This window comes from Ambystoma mexicanum, chromosome 3p (assembly GCF_040938575.1).
Source record: "Ambystoma mexicanum isolate Mex_15411 chromosome 3p, UKY_AmexF1_1, whole genome shotgun sequence".
In the NCBI taxonomy this organism is placed as follows: Eukaryota; Metazoa; Chordata; class Amphibia; order Caudata; family Ambystomatidae; genus Ambystoma; species Ambystoma mexicanum.
Window position 1 is genome coordinate 187,642,578 of NC_090925.1, and position 15,101 is coordinate 187,657,678.

Below are 15,101 nucleotides of genomic sequence, written 5' to 3' on the forward strand. Positions count from 1 at the left end.
GGCAGTTATTTCATGCCGATTATGTTCCGGTTGCCTTAAGGGTCACTTGTTCAGTTGTTGCAGTTCAGAGCTTCAAAAGAAGAAGAAAGGATCTTGTCCGGAAGTGACATACAAGAGACAGTAGTACAGGAAGTGACTAGCAGAACTACACAAAGGAAAGGACTTGTAGTTTTTCCAAAAGAAAAAGTGTTTTTTCACTTAAAAGTTAAAGAGAAGTTTTGAAACTGCTGAAGAGTGGAATTAAAGAAGCTGAAGCATAATTCTTCACCTTCGTGGGGACATACAAAATTGTCTGCAAAATATCGTCCAAATCCGTCACACAAGTGAAAATTTATTAGCAACTTCATTTTTCGATATGCACACATACACAGCCACCTACTGAAGAAAATGAGAGAGATTAGAGATCAGAGAATCGGGTAAATGCATTTCACATAATATTCCATAAAAATCTCACACATCGATAGAATTTTGATGGATATTTATTCACTTTTATCTGCAAAAATAAGCAAACAAATGGATCTGTGAAACTTGCATTAGATCAGAAAAATCTACTTCCCTAAAGCGACTCTCTCAGTTCAACTTTATTCGTACAACATGTTATGATGTAATGATGTATTACATACTGATATTCTGTTTAATCTTTACCCTCTAATTTCTGTTTCTTCCCTTCTCCCTGCCCAATTTTCTGCATATTTGGAACTTGAATATTATGAGATTTTGGATGCAACTGCAGTATTCGATCAGGTTGTTTTTGAAATGTGTATTGACTGTTAACGTAACTTGTAAAAGCATTATTGGGTTTGTTTATACCATTGCCTTGACAAATTCCTTCGGGGTGGAACACGTATGCACGTGCACCAGTAGGTTTGAATCGGCAATAGAATTGTTTGAACTTGCCTAGTGGAATTGTAACAAATGCAATCCATTTCACAATCCTATGGGAATTTGGTCTGCTTGTGTACGGTTATCGGGATTAAGCACACCATGCCTAGTAGAACCATATGCGAGAGTAGTGCCCCACCACTGCGCCACTTTATTTGAGATTGAGATGCCCATAAAGAACAACCCTCCAGGTCGCAGAGAACCCGGCCTCCCACAGCAATAGCAAGAGGAGCCCTGTAAGGAGAGAGTGGTCCTGCAGGACATACGCAACCACAATCAACAGCGGTTCGTTCCAGCAGTACCCCACCACAGACTTTAAGGACAGCCTACGACCTTGGCCTGAAGCCCACCAGGGCCGTTGCATGATACATGGAAGAAATGGGAGAGGCTTAGCAGGTGCGTAAAGCAGGCGGACCCCATAAGGATCCATTGTACATGTTAGGTTGATTTATACTGTGCACCACTACCAACCACGGGCATGTCCGTGCGAGCATAGTGTTACAATTGAACACTCTTCGACATGTTTGCATGCTGGGCAGGGTTTAATTGTACTTGTGAACACTGCTTACCATGGCTACATGCTAGTCAGTGTTCACAATTGAAATTTAAACCTTCTCCGACACATGACCATGACAAGTGGCGCTCACAATGAAAAGTAAACACTGCTGCAGCATTTACTCTTTGCACTACGGAGTGCAGATGTGAAGGGCAAAAGGAGACATGTACGCTGCCTCTTGCCCATTTAGACCCCGCAGTACAAATGACAAAAATGTGATGGTTGGGAGCCATTTACATTGCTGTGCAAACGTAACTGCTTCCCGCCGCCAAATCACTCCTTTTTAGAAAATAAGCTCCCATCTGTTCAGGAGGTTGCTCTCTGGGAGGTTGCTCTCTGGGTTGGATGTTACTGCCTTGTTTTAAGATCAATTATAGTGCCAGTGTAATTATTTATGTGCAAGGTCTCACCTGTAACCCTTGCATTCATTTTGTTCTCTCATAGATGGATGCTGGTGATGCTAGGGCTGAACTGCCTCCAGCATCCTTTCATAGGATGGGAGTTGAATCTGAGAGGTACCAGTTGCAGGCCATGCAGCGTCACTTGGCAGAGACCCAGCTATCACACTGGCAGCAGCTTCAGGCATCACGAGAAGCCCAACAGCGGCAGGCTGTGGTGCTGGAAAAGCTCCAAGCAAAGGTACTGTTCTAACTAGCAGAATCTCTGGTCCATTCTGGAATACTTACTGTCCAATGGCGGGGCAAAAGTGGGTGTCAGTCTAGAGAACGCCTTTGGACTGCTGTTACAGTGACCTGGCCGGGAAAGTGAGTGTTGCTGAAATAAATTGTGCCTCAAGAGGTGGAAGCACATAATCTGCTTTTAGAGTACTACTTGATGTGTAGGGATTGAAGGAGGCCCATGCTAGCAGAAGTGAGAATGCGCTTTCGTCCATCTTTTTGTGTTTGTTTGCTCCCCAGCATTTCCTTTTCATTTCTCCAATTCTCTAGGAAGTGTATTTGCACTATGCACATGAATGAAATGTGGGCGCGGGACTCTGTGTTCCTTTTGCTGCTTGACCTACATTTACAAATGGTGGAGAGTACATTTAGACCAGTGACCAGTGATATTCCAATTCTTTTACACTGATGGACCATCGCGCCTGGATTTAAAAAATATTTTCAACCTGCCACCCCTCCCCAAGCTACAACTGTTTATATTTTCTATTAAATATTTATATTTTCTATTAAAATGAGCCCCATAATTCCTTTTAAAGAACCTTGAGATCTATCCACTGAACATCCTTGTGGGCTCCGTAGGGGGGGGGGGGTGAAAACCCACAGTTTGAAGACCACTGCTTTAGCCCCTGACTAGTTGTGAAAATGTTTCACGTTTTGCATCCTGACTTAATGGTAACCTTTAAACGTATCGTATTTTAACAGGGGAAAATGCTCTTATTTTCCCAGACGTCAGTGTTCACTTAAGGGTTATTTTGTTTGAAATTCCAATATTTAAGGGATTTATTATGTTTTTGTTAGCGCACAGCTTAGTTAGGAATTGCTTGTAAATTCTCCAATTGTCTCAGATTATTAATTTTTCCATAACGGTTACCATCTATGTGATACTCTTATTTTTTTAAGACCATGTTTACTAAACTGTAGACTGCGTACTCCTGGGTGGGGGGGCAGGGGGCTTCCTTCTAAATAACTTTGAATAATTCCTCTAATAAACTCACATGTTAAGCAGTAATTTACAGGACTGCTCTGTACTCTGTGTTTACCCTGATATAAGGTGTTGGCGATACAATCAACACTCCTTCCATTTCAAATAAATACAAAATTGACTTAAACCTTTCACTTCTTCCCACTCTTCATGCATCTGCCTCCCCCCTCCTTCCCTTTGCCCAGCTAGTCTGTCTCCCAATCCTAGTCTCCCATTTGTTGTCTTTTCCTGGCTCAGAATTGGTAGGAAGATAGAGGACCGAGGATATGGTTTTGCGTTTTAGGGGCCGGTTGTGAGAAAGTCTGAGATATGGGTTACTGTTATTTTATTTGAGTGCCTGGTTCTGAACCCTGATTGAAGATTTTGCCCCTTTTCATTCAGGCATCTAGTTGCTTGATTAAACACACTAGTTCTACAGTCTACAATTATGGAATGATGTAGGAGAAGGGACACAGGTTCATAGTTGGAATGGCTATCGGGGACCGAAGTATTTTTTTAAGGTGAGCAAGGCAGTAACGATTTTGTAGCAGGTGTGTATGGGTACTAGATCTTAGATTATTTGGGGATTGTGAGGAACCAGAAATGAGACGTGGAAACAGAGGACTCTTAGTGATTGGTATAGACTTCTATTAAAGAAAAAAGGGTTGGAAAACACCTCACTGTCCCTAATATAGGAGGTATTTCCCTACCTTACCCAAAACTATGGGTCTTCCTGTGTCGAAATGTCCTGTGTCCGAAATCCTATCCTTGCTCTCTCATTCTAAAAGTAACTCTAAGGTGTTAAGGGTATTGTTTTTGGCTTCGAAAGTGCACACATGTTCAAGTTCAACAAAAAAGGTATACATCCAGCAAAGGTTCCAAATTGATAATGTTCACAGTAGCCCAAGAGAATAACCCACTCCAATTGGTGTTGCAATCCACTCCAGGGGAAATGACTCCTTTCCCCAGGTAATTTCCACATTCAATATAATTCAAATTCCTAAGGGTATGAGTCTTCCTTGGGATTCTCTTTTCACGATACCAAAGCTTGGGTGCATGTCCCAAACTAGAAAACATCTGGTGTACTCCCTCTACCATGTTCTCTCCTTTACACAATTTGGGTGTGGGTCCCAGACTCAGACAACACCTGGTATACTCTCCTGCCAGGTTCTCTCATAGTTCCTTTACTTTAAAGATCTGAGGGCATATGCTTTATCCACAAGTTCCTGTCATCATTGGTGTATTTGTATCTCCCCAGATACTGGGACTATGAAAATCTGTTTGTGATGGAAGCCATAGGAAATTTGCCTCCTGTTACAGTTAGGAACTGCTTTCTCCAGCTCTCTCCCGGGACCCCGACCTTCGACTGTGGGCTCACTGGATTTAGGACGGCTCCCTTGGCTTCTCCGACCCCGCTCAGGTCATTCTCTGCTTCCGCTCTCTCACCGCTTCAGGGGAGCGTCTCTGTGGCTGGTGGCGGTCTGCTCGTCGCTCCGGCTTCCCTTGCCGGAGCAAAGCTCCTCCTTTACCTTACATCCCAGGTTCAGCATCTTTCCTGCCTGCAGGAATGTGTCTCAGTTTCAGATGCTGCAGGCCCCCTTCTTCGTGCTGCTTCTCTGCCTCGCTCGCCACTTCCTGGATTCCCAGCCCGAGCTAGGAAGTCTTCTCCACGATTCTCCCGCGTCTCCTTGCTCTCCTCTCCACCTGACAGCTTGGCTTCCACGACAGTGGCTAGCTGGTCTGATCTCCCCGTTGCTCTTAGCTTTTCCATCTTTGAACTCCCACTTCAAGGACTGAAGTTCTCAGAGCCAATTGGCTTCCCCGAAGCACTAGACTGCTCCTTCTGGTTCAGCCTAGTAATCTTCATTTGGGTAGCCCTCTTTCTCATCTCGTTCCTTGTCATGTGGTTTTCTACAGAATATTTAAAGATCCTTTCAGCAGGCTTTGCGTATTGTTGGAGGGGATTATCACAATATGCCATCAAGGCATGAGGAATGGCGGGTATCCCTAAAATGGAAAGGGGGATACCATGCCTCATCTGATGATGCCTCCCCCTACCCCTAAGGGTTGCCTCACCTCATGTGATACTCCCTCGCATAGCCACCCCCAGGGTTGGGATCAGGTAGCGGCTGTGGTCCCCTGGCCACACGAGGACAGTCTACCTCTGGAAAAGGCTTGATGACCTCATCAGATTCATCACATACCCTTCCCCTAAAGCTCCGGCTTCCCGCCCAAGGGTTTCTTTCCTTAACTTGATTGTTCCTCCGGGAAGGGAGTTTCTTCCTCAAATATGGTCTCCCACTTCCAGATTGGATTTTCTGTTATAAATTCCTCTTCTTCCGAAGGATCAAATGGGGAGTAAGAAAGCGAAGAGTTAACATTTTTCAATAGGCTGTCCAATTTTGGAAAATCAGTACCAATTATAGTTTCTTCTGGTAGACCTGGAATAACAGCAGAGTTAATCCTGAACCCGGATGGTTACTGGGGTCTGATATATTATCTCATCACCATGAACACGTGTGATCTTTACAGAATTTGCCTTTCCTAACTTCCCAGTCGGGATCAAGTCAGCTCTCACTGCTGTTCGCCTACTACCAGAATTAATTGAAGCTCTATGTGGTACTCTGTTTACTATTGCAGATTCATTGGTTTTGAAAGGAGTAACTCCACAGAAGTAGTTATTTCTGGTCGCTAGGAATTCCTCCTCAGGGGAAGTTTAATTCCACCCACTCTTTCCCAGTCATATAACCTATTTACAGAAGTTCTTCTATTATGTTTTTTTTGCATTGTTTTTCCTGTGCAATAGTTAGATTACAGACTTTTAGCACATACAGATAACATAGCATAGAAGAAAAAGACTTTTCCTTTAAAAACAAAGCATAAAATATATTGTAGATATATAACAAAGGTGCTAATTTATAAAAGAAAACATCATTTATTATAAGAGAAAGTTAAAATCGATTGACCATGTAATTAACCATGATATTAGTTTAGAAAGACATTAGGACAAAGGTATCCTATCAACTATAATAATTGACATAACCAGGTGTTAAAAATATTTTTGAGCTTCCTTCCGTATTGCATAAGCCAATGAAGAAATGACAACACACTCGGCCCCACCGAGGGTCGACCAGAATTGGTTTCTGCCAATATCCTCAATACATGTTACAAACTTGGAATAGCTTTTCACATATATGATATGATATTTTATTTGTATCACACTCGTTCACACTGTTTTCGCAGTGTTATACAGTCTGTTAATATGACATGTTTCAATATTAACATGGCAAAGGCGACAAACATCCTTTCTTTCTTCAATTGTTTACCTTTTGGTAGTGTGTTCCCTCGTAGGTAAGATGTTAAGGCCTAAATGTAACAGAAAACGTTTAAGAGCAATAGAACATGGGGTACGCTCATTTTAAGACTGATGGAAAAACATATCTTTTTTTGGAATGTAATGCATCTATTTTGATTTCCATATCCCTCAATTTAGCACTCTTCTTAATGATATTTTCATAATTTGGCACATTAATACAGATATCTTTGTCGAGGCCCAGAGACTCAATATGGGTCAATGAAGAATGTTTTAGGTTAGTAACAAACCCATTTGTTTCTCCTTTATCAAGCTTCGAGCCCACCAGTTTCAGCAGAGGATTAGATGATTGGTTTGTCTGCATGAGTTTAGCATAAAGATTTACTTTCTGAATATGCCACAGAGATAGTAGAGACATCTGGCTGTGTTCCTGTCTAAGGGCCTCCACAGGAACAGCTTGAGGGATATTTATAACTGAACCGAGAATCTTAGTTTATAGGTGTTTTAACCATTTCACCTGTTTAACAGGCAACACCACAATAGCATATAATATTCCAGGAATTATTGTCATACGATATATTTCCAACAGGCCTTGTACATTGTAGCCACCATAGTGGATTATGTAGTACCTAGCAGCAAGCCATTTATTCCACATCTTGTTTATAATAAAATCCTAATAATAGGATAAAAATGGTCTTATTTTAATTGGAAAACCCGAATAGATAAATTCACTTACATTTTCCAATGACTGATCTTTCAGTTTCCAGACCCTCGATCCCTTTGCACTTCCCTTGTTTCCCAAACTCATTGTTTTAGTTTTATTTATATTAATTATCATCGATTTTCTGTCCGCATGGTCTACCAGGGCATTCATAGAACACTGGAGCCCAATGGGAGTTTGGTCAAACAATATAATATCAGCGCATGCAAGGCAAGGGACAGCGATGCCATTCATCTTTGGAGGGAAGTTACAAATTTAAGTAAAAACATCTTTGAGATCAGCTGTATACAAATTATAGAGAATGGGAGCCAGCGTACATACCTGTTTCAGTCCTCTATTGTGGCACAATATTTTGTATGCATACGAGCAGTGTTTAGGTGAACTGAGATAGATGTATTACTATAAAGTTGTATAAAATAGAGTAATGCACTATCAATGCCCCAATCGCCCAGTTTTTCCAAGTGTAGGACGGGAGACCCAAGTCGAATGCCTTGCTGAAATCAGTGTAACAACAATAAAGGGTGGTATAAGATTTACCACTAGTTTCAGCAACGAAATATTGTAGGCTGAGATATTGGTGATAGTATTATAGGCCTTATGAAAGCCAGCCTGAAAAGGACTGAGCATTTCTTTTACTATTCGCCTATGATGAAAGTTCTTTTAACAGAACAGTGGTGAAAATCTTTTGGCTACAGCCATTAATTGGCAAGAGGCGATAATTATTAGAATCTAACCCATCTTCGCTTTTGAAGATAGGTACTAAGACTGAGCAGCACCAACTCAAAGGGATACAGCCTGTTTTCAATATATGGGTAAACAATGTCTTAAGCGGGAAGCTTTCTGGCAGGAAATGATACGAGTAAGATTCTCCACCTCAAAGTCGAAATTTGGGGCCTTGCAATTGGGCAGAATTGGATTAATATCATCCACAGTAATATTAGATTCACAATATAAATCCACAATGTATGCACACCACGTATCATCTGAAATAGGGTTAATCTCCACGGGGGAGAAGCTCCTCTTGAAGGCATTACATATAGACCAGAATGTTTGTGTATTATTTGATGGTAGCGAACCAAGTAGTAGTTTCCAATTAGGAGTCGAAACAGATCTTTTTGTGCATCTTTTTCTTTTTAAATACATTATTTTTTATTGATCATAACAACAAAGGACGGGCATACCTGTCACACCAACACAGAAGCAGCAAAATATTATTCAGTAGGTCAGAGCCAAACAAGGAGCAGACATTAAATTACTTAAGTGCAATCGAACAAGCAGAGGCAGGTGAAGTACATTACATTACTTTACAGATCTTGTGGGTGTTGTCAGTCCATGACAGGAAGAAGCAGGGAGCACCGAGGTGGTGTCCAGGGCGACGGAAGCAGCTAAAACAGTCTCCTACCCGTGGTTGCTCCGATTATGCTGTGCCTGTCCATTTACCCCATACTTTGAAGAATTTTTGGTGGCAGCCCCTGGCAGTCTATATGTGCTTTTCCATGGACGCACACCTGTCCATCTCATTGGTCCATCTACTCGGGACTGGACCTTCAGACGCCACCCACATGGTGGCCACAAGTCTTTTGGTTGGACCCATTGCGACAGCTAGGAATATTTTTTCAGCACGTTTATGGTCCCCATCGCCTCAGATCCCCAACAAAGTGGCCTTAGGTTCCAGCTGACCCGGAGTGTTCAGGACCACGTTGATTTTGTAAATACACTTAAGCCAGAATTGCTGTATGACCTCGCACTCCATAGCATATGGTAAATGGTGCCCGCAACCCTTCTGCATTTTAAACATTCAACGTCCTCTGCCAGCCCCCATTTAGCCATCGCGGCCCGGGAATGATAGGCCTGGTGAAGTATTTTGTATTGGATAAGCCTACGTTTAGCGTCTTTGCCTATTTCGCGTGGGAACATTAGTGCCTCCACCCACTCTGAATCCACTCCGAATCCAGGGGGCCCACCAACCTCTCCCACTTGTCCCGCAGGGGGGTTAAGTCCCAGGCCCCGAATGCAGTGATCACTTGGTACAGTGTTCACGTGAGTTTTACCAGAATCCTAGTGTGAAGGACTTTCACCTCAAGGTGGGAGCTCTTTTTGGGACATCTGAGAGCACGGGTAATTGGGCATGTAGGGCATGTGTCAGTTGTATGTATCTGTATCTGTATATGTCGCCGGGAGGGAGACCAAACTCCTCTTGTATTGCCGCAAACTGCTTTTAAGGTTTGTATCCCCCTCTCCTCCCAGCCAGGAAAATGGGCCATTGTCAGGACAACAGGTATATACCGATTATCCCATATAGGTTGACCCAAGGTCGGCCACCTCGACCACCCGATGTGTTGGAGTGCCTCATCCCTGGTAGGTCAGCAACTACAGTGTCCGGTCTGTACAATACCCAGAGGGGCGATCTCTCGCCCATGTATCTGGTCTCGTTCCCAATATGTGGGAGCACCGGGTCTGCATGTAGCCAGTCATTCAAGACCCGCAGCTGTGCTGTCAATAATATGCTTAGACAGGGTATGCCCATACCCCCCTCCCAAACTTACTGCTGTAAAGTGGTCCGGTCAATACGGGGTAGCTTCCACCCCCTCCCCAATAGGAATTTCCAGAGGGTAGAGTATGGTCAAAAAGGTTGTGTGGGGAACGTGGATGGGGGTGGACGTAAAGGAACCTCGGGAGGGAGAGCATTTTGAAGAGGTGAGTAACAGCCACCTCAAATCTGCTCACCACTGGGTGGAGGTTAAGCGGGAGGAAGTCGTCCGGTTTGGGGGCAACTCTAATGCCAAGGTAGACAAAACTCTGGATGGAGACTGGGTAGGGACAGTGCTGCGGGATCGCGTCGTCTCCACCTTGAAGTGGAAAGAAAATGGTCTTGTGCTTATTGACTTTAAGCCCACAGAACTCCTGGTATTCAGTAAGGATTCCGGTGATTTCGGGCACGAGATTCTAGGGTTACTCATGTAGATGAGCAGATCGTCCGTGTATAGTGAGACCCGGTCATCCCACCCCTCCAACCCCCCCCCCCCCCCCAATCCCCTCCCAAGCTCCCCCCATAGGGGTTCTATGGCCAGTATGAATGAGAGGTGGGAGAAGGGGCATCCCTGCCTGGTTTCCCCTGCTCAGTGGGAAGGGTCTAGAGGAGGTCCCGTTCACCCGCACTACCACTTCAGGGGCGGTGTTTAGTATCTTAACCCACAACATGAAGTTGGGCCCAAACCCCATTCTGCCACGATATCCCATAGGGCAGTCCACCCGATGGAGTCGAAAGCTTTTTCGAAGTCCACTGCGAGTAGGGCAAGTGGCTCCTTGACCATTGAGGCTTGGCTAATTGCAAAGTGGACCCTCCGCAGGTTCATCCTGGTTGCCTTTTGCGGTACAAACCCACATTGGTCCGGGTGGACTAAGGAACAAAGGACTCCCAGCATTCTGTTGGACAGGACCCGGGCTAGGATTTTGGTCTCCTCGTTGATGAGCGGGATAGGCCTGTACGAGGCACAGAGGTCCTGGGCCTTCCCAGGCTTGGGGATTACAACTATGCCAGCCTGCTTAAGAGCATTCCATCTTTCTGGGAGCACATTAGCATGCTGTGCATATGTCCCACCACAGAGTCGCCCATTCGCCTCCAGGTTTCCACTGGGACCATGGTTTTCCATGATTGGAGCAGGATATAGAGCTGCAGCCACCTCCTCTTCGGTGACATCCGCCTCCAGCTTTTCAGTCTGGGCCCCAGAAAGCCTGGGGAGCTCAATGGAGTCCATGCCCCCCGCCCACCGGCATGGCATCTCTGGAGGCATAAAGACCTTCATAGAAGGCAGCGAAGGCTTCTGCTATGTCTGTGTCCTCTTGCAACAGATCTCCCTCAGACCCTTGGATGGCCCTAACATGCCCTCGGCTGTTTTCCTTCCTCTCCAGCCAGGCCAGGGTCTTGCCGGCTTGGTCCCCGGTGGCATAGATCTGACTGCGCATGGTCCAGTGAGTGAGCGGTCCTGGCATTGTCTAGCGCCAGGTTCTTAAATATTTCTTGGGCCGTAATCATCGGCTCTTTAGATTCTGGTGTCCCGGAGGTGAGAAAATCTTCCTCCGCCCTTGCTGTGGCCTCCGCCTCATAAGTGATCTCTAGAACTTGTTGTCGGCGGTGTGTTGTGACCAGAGAAAGGGCCTTCCCCCGGAGCACTGCCTTGTATCCCCTCCCAGAGTGTTATGGGGCAGGCTATGGAGCCTTCATTCAGGGAGAAGTATTTGGTTGTCTTCTGCACAAGGCCCTCACAGACCTCAGGGACTCCTAGATAGTATGTGTTGAGTCTCCAGGAGGACAGGGGCTTGGTTAGAGTCTGTTTAATGGTGAGTAGAAGAGGGTAGTGGTCTGAGATGCCCCTGGCTAGATAGGTGGCAGTTTTCAGTAAGTGTGATATATCTTGTGGGACGAAGAAATAGTCTATCCGAGACATGGAGCTGTGGGCGTTGGAAAAGAAGGAATATCCTGTGTCCGTGTGGTGGAGAGCGCCATGCAACAGAGCCACCCACCCGAGAGCGGATTTGAAGGAATGGAGCTTGGTTTGTGTTTTGGGGTTCCTATTGCTGACGTGTGTTCTATCCTTATGCACATCCATCACTTAATTGAAGTCTCCGCCCAGTACCCAATTGGCTGCGTGTTTCCCCAGCATTACCTCCTGCAGGTTGTTAAAGAGTTTGTGGGTTAGTGGGGTGACGGGAGGCATAAGCTGCCACAATACCCCAGGACACCCTCCTGACTTTTGTGCATCGTGATCCAGTTTCTATAGGCAGTAGATCATTTTTTAAGATTAGTCATTTGTCTCATATTAGGGTCTCTTTTTATGAGGACGAGTTTCTTGCGATAGATTAATTTCTGAGTAGCAATCATAGGGTCAAAGCTTTATTTATTTTACCACAAGGATTGAGGCTCAAATGTTGCTTACAATATCTATGCTTCATTTTTATTTGTAGCATGAGTTCCACGGCCCAATTTGATGCCTTCGTAGCAGAGTCGAGATCGTAAGAAGAGTGGTCAAGTAGGTAGTTGATTATTTTGATATCGCTCTCCGACCACCGAAGGCGATTTCCCTGTTGATTTAAGTTGATGTTAATATCATATATCCTATTGGTATGACGTGTATCACAGTCAAGATCCCAGCTAAGTATAGTATGGTCACTTAGGTTAGTAAATCGTGTTTTGATCGATGTACATCTGGAAGAATGTGTACGATCAGTCAAGACATAGTCGATATGAGATTTATATAACCCATTTGACCATGTAAAATAAGAGTTGTGGGAGACCTCCAGGGGGCGCAGACTGAAAGGCAGCCTAAGCCTACATCTCCCTCTCCAGGCCAGAATACATGGCGGAACAGTAACGAAAACAGAACTTCAATTGCTTAACCGAGCGTTTTTGCTTCCGAACACTCCAGGCACCCCAGGGAATAATCTTGATAGAAATCGCAGCATTTTTCATTGTAAACGGACACTTACTAATATAGCTGCCAGCACAGAAACACCGGCTCCAAAATGGTGGACTGCGGGCACATTCGGATCGGAGGAACAGCGATCCCCCTGTGTGAGCTGTGAACCCTTTGGACTGATGGAGAGATCCGGATCCTAGCCCATCCAAGTACCCCCACAGTGGCAACGCATGAGCGGCTGGTAAGGAGAAGGTGGGGCGCGAGTCATTCGCGCATTGTAAGAGAAGCAGAGGACACAGTCTCCTCCCCCCACCCCCAGTCACCGTGCACTTAAGGTTACAGCCTCCAACTCAAGAGGCGTGCGGCCCGCTCGCAGGGAGTGGAGCCCGGTCAGCACTATCGGCTTAATACGAGGGGACACGCATCCAATGGATGCCCCCCCAGGCCACAGGAGGCACAGAAGGGCAAAGCCAATTAGCCAGGAAGAGCCTAATGCATCCATAGTGAATCACTAGCACGCAAAGACGGATTTATTTGTGGGGAAAGACACGCTGAGCTACCACACCACAGTAAACCCACCTAAAGGTTATAGTTAAACAAGAGAGAGGGAAGAAGAGAGTGGGTAAGGAGGAGCTAAAAGAGAAATACAATCAGCACAGTCCCTACCTCTCCACAAAGGTAGCCCCCACACAGATACATAGTCTCTGGACAGGGGCCTCCACACCTCCATAACACAGATTTATTCCAGTGCCTCACAGCCCGCACCCTCCACGACCGCAACCAGAGCCAGTCTGAGAATAACTCTCCGCAACCAAAGCGATAACACTGCTGTAAGCACTCTTGGTAGCTTCACTACCATCGCATGTCAAGACGCATATCCTTGGGAAATGTTACCGCAACGAGCCTCACTGGGAGGAATAGCCCAGTGCCGGCTAGTGCAATCTAACTTCATAAATCGGCAATTGTATGCGCAGACCCCCGCAGAGGCGGAAAAATTAAAATCACCAAGCACATCAACATAACATAAGGTGCACTTGCCTCCCCCTGCTCTGAATAGACTTGGGAGAATCTGCACGTTGCAAACCCTCTAATCGCACAGTGTCCGCCTCCCTTGTAGCAATAGAGGACTATCTATTCAAACAAGAAGCATGCTGGATCCACGCACCCTAGCAACACTGCAAAGATTATGTCGAGCAGGCACTATAATGGAACCAGACGAAGTACAGAGCTCCTCGGAGGTTCCAGGTAATGATCTAGACAGCACCACTAAATCATACATTCGACTCCTCTTGGGAGAAATTGGGTCCATCAAAACTAGCCTCACAGAAACTGTATTTGATTTACAAACAAAGATGGCCAAAGTAGAAGATTGACTGGAAGATGTTGCAGCAATGCAGCACGAGGCACGGCTCCTACACTTGGAACAAATGGAACGGGACATTGAGTCAAAGATGGATGACTTGGAAAACCGTGAGCGACAATCCAACATTCATACACGTGGCCTGAAAGAAGAACAGGGAGAGTCCCCGGATGGACTGGAAGGTAAGATCAAAGCCCTAATCATGTCCCTGTATGACGAAATGAGTCCCCCCGCCCCCCAAGCTCGAATTTGACAGTTCACAGAGCAGGGGGCCCGCCAAGGGGACCCCGATCAGTCCTCATAAAATGCCACTACTATGCACAGAGACAGGACATATTACTAAAAGCCAGAGAAAAAGACACAATCGAATTTAAAGGCTCAAAGGTAAAACTCTACCAAGACCTCTCAGTTATGACCCTAGCGAAAAGAAGAGTATGCCGTCCCCTCACGGTATGGCTGCAAGAGAAGGGAGTGCGATACCGCTGGGGCCACCCCTTTTTCGTTGTCATTCGAGTTCAGCGGCAAGGAATTCAGGATAACCACGGTTGAAGAGGCAGAGCGGGCACTCCGGCACCTTCAGAGCCCTTCTACAGGCTCGGACTCTGACACTCAAAGTGAGCCTACAGGGCCAAGACGCGACCCGGCACCTAAACCCTCAAGGCGTGGCCGAGCGCAATTAAAATGGAAATACAAACGACTGAAAACTCTGTGAGGACTTTGCACTGTACTCTCAATTTCAGCTATACCTTGCATAGCCCTGGTTGGATTATTTTCAATCCCTGGGGCACTATGTCAATGTTTTAATGTTTCCAAGAAGCGGGAGTTCAACTAAAACTCTGCCGAAATCTGCGCATTGTTCCTTAAGCATACTGTTTCTATTTTGTACGAATGTTAATAATCTTATTCATCGCCTGGAGAGAGGACCCACTAGTGTGGCCCTTCTTATTTTAGGGCGTCTCAACTATCACGTATGAGAATGTGCCATAGTAGCATCTCATGGGGAACGGAACGGAACGGAACGGAAGGGAAGGGAAGGGAAGGGAAGGGGGGGTGGGGGGCGGGAAGGGACACTCATCAAGATAAAAAACAGGACCGATTCATAACACTAATCGACACACGCAGCACTCTCACAGCAGGTTTCTCATTTCCCCGTAAGAGCAGGCAGTAGCCTGCCAAGTAAGTTAAGAGGAGACAGGGCACCACTAGCAATTCTC

The 15,101-nt window shown here is 45.6% G+C and overlaps 1 protein-coding gene across 1 annotated transcript in view; it reads left to right on the top strand.

Annotated features, from left to right (window-relative positions):
- LOC138580226 (centrosome-associated protein CEP250-like) overlaps positions 1-15,101 on the top strand; it is a 1,782,457-nt gene that overhangs the window by 34,090 nt on the left and 1,733,266 nt on the right. The window contains exon 3 of the mRNA XM_069650593.1: positions 1,883-2,077. Coding sequence (XP_069506694.1) covers positions 1,883-2,077 — 195 coding nt within the window. The remainder of the gene's footprint in view (positions 1-1,882; positions 2,078-15,101) is intronic.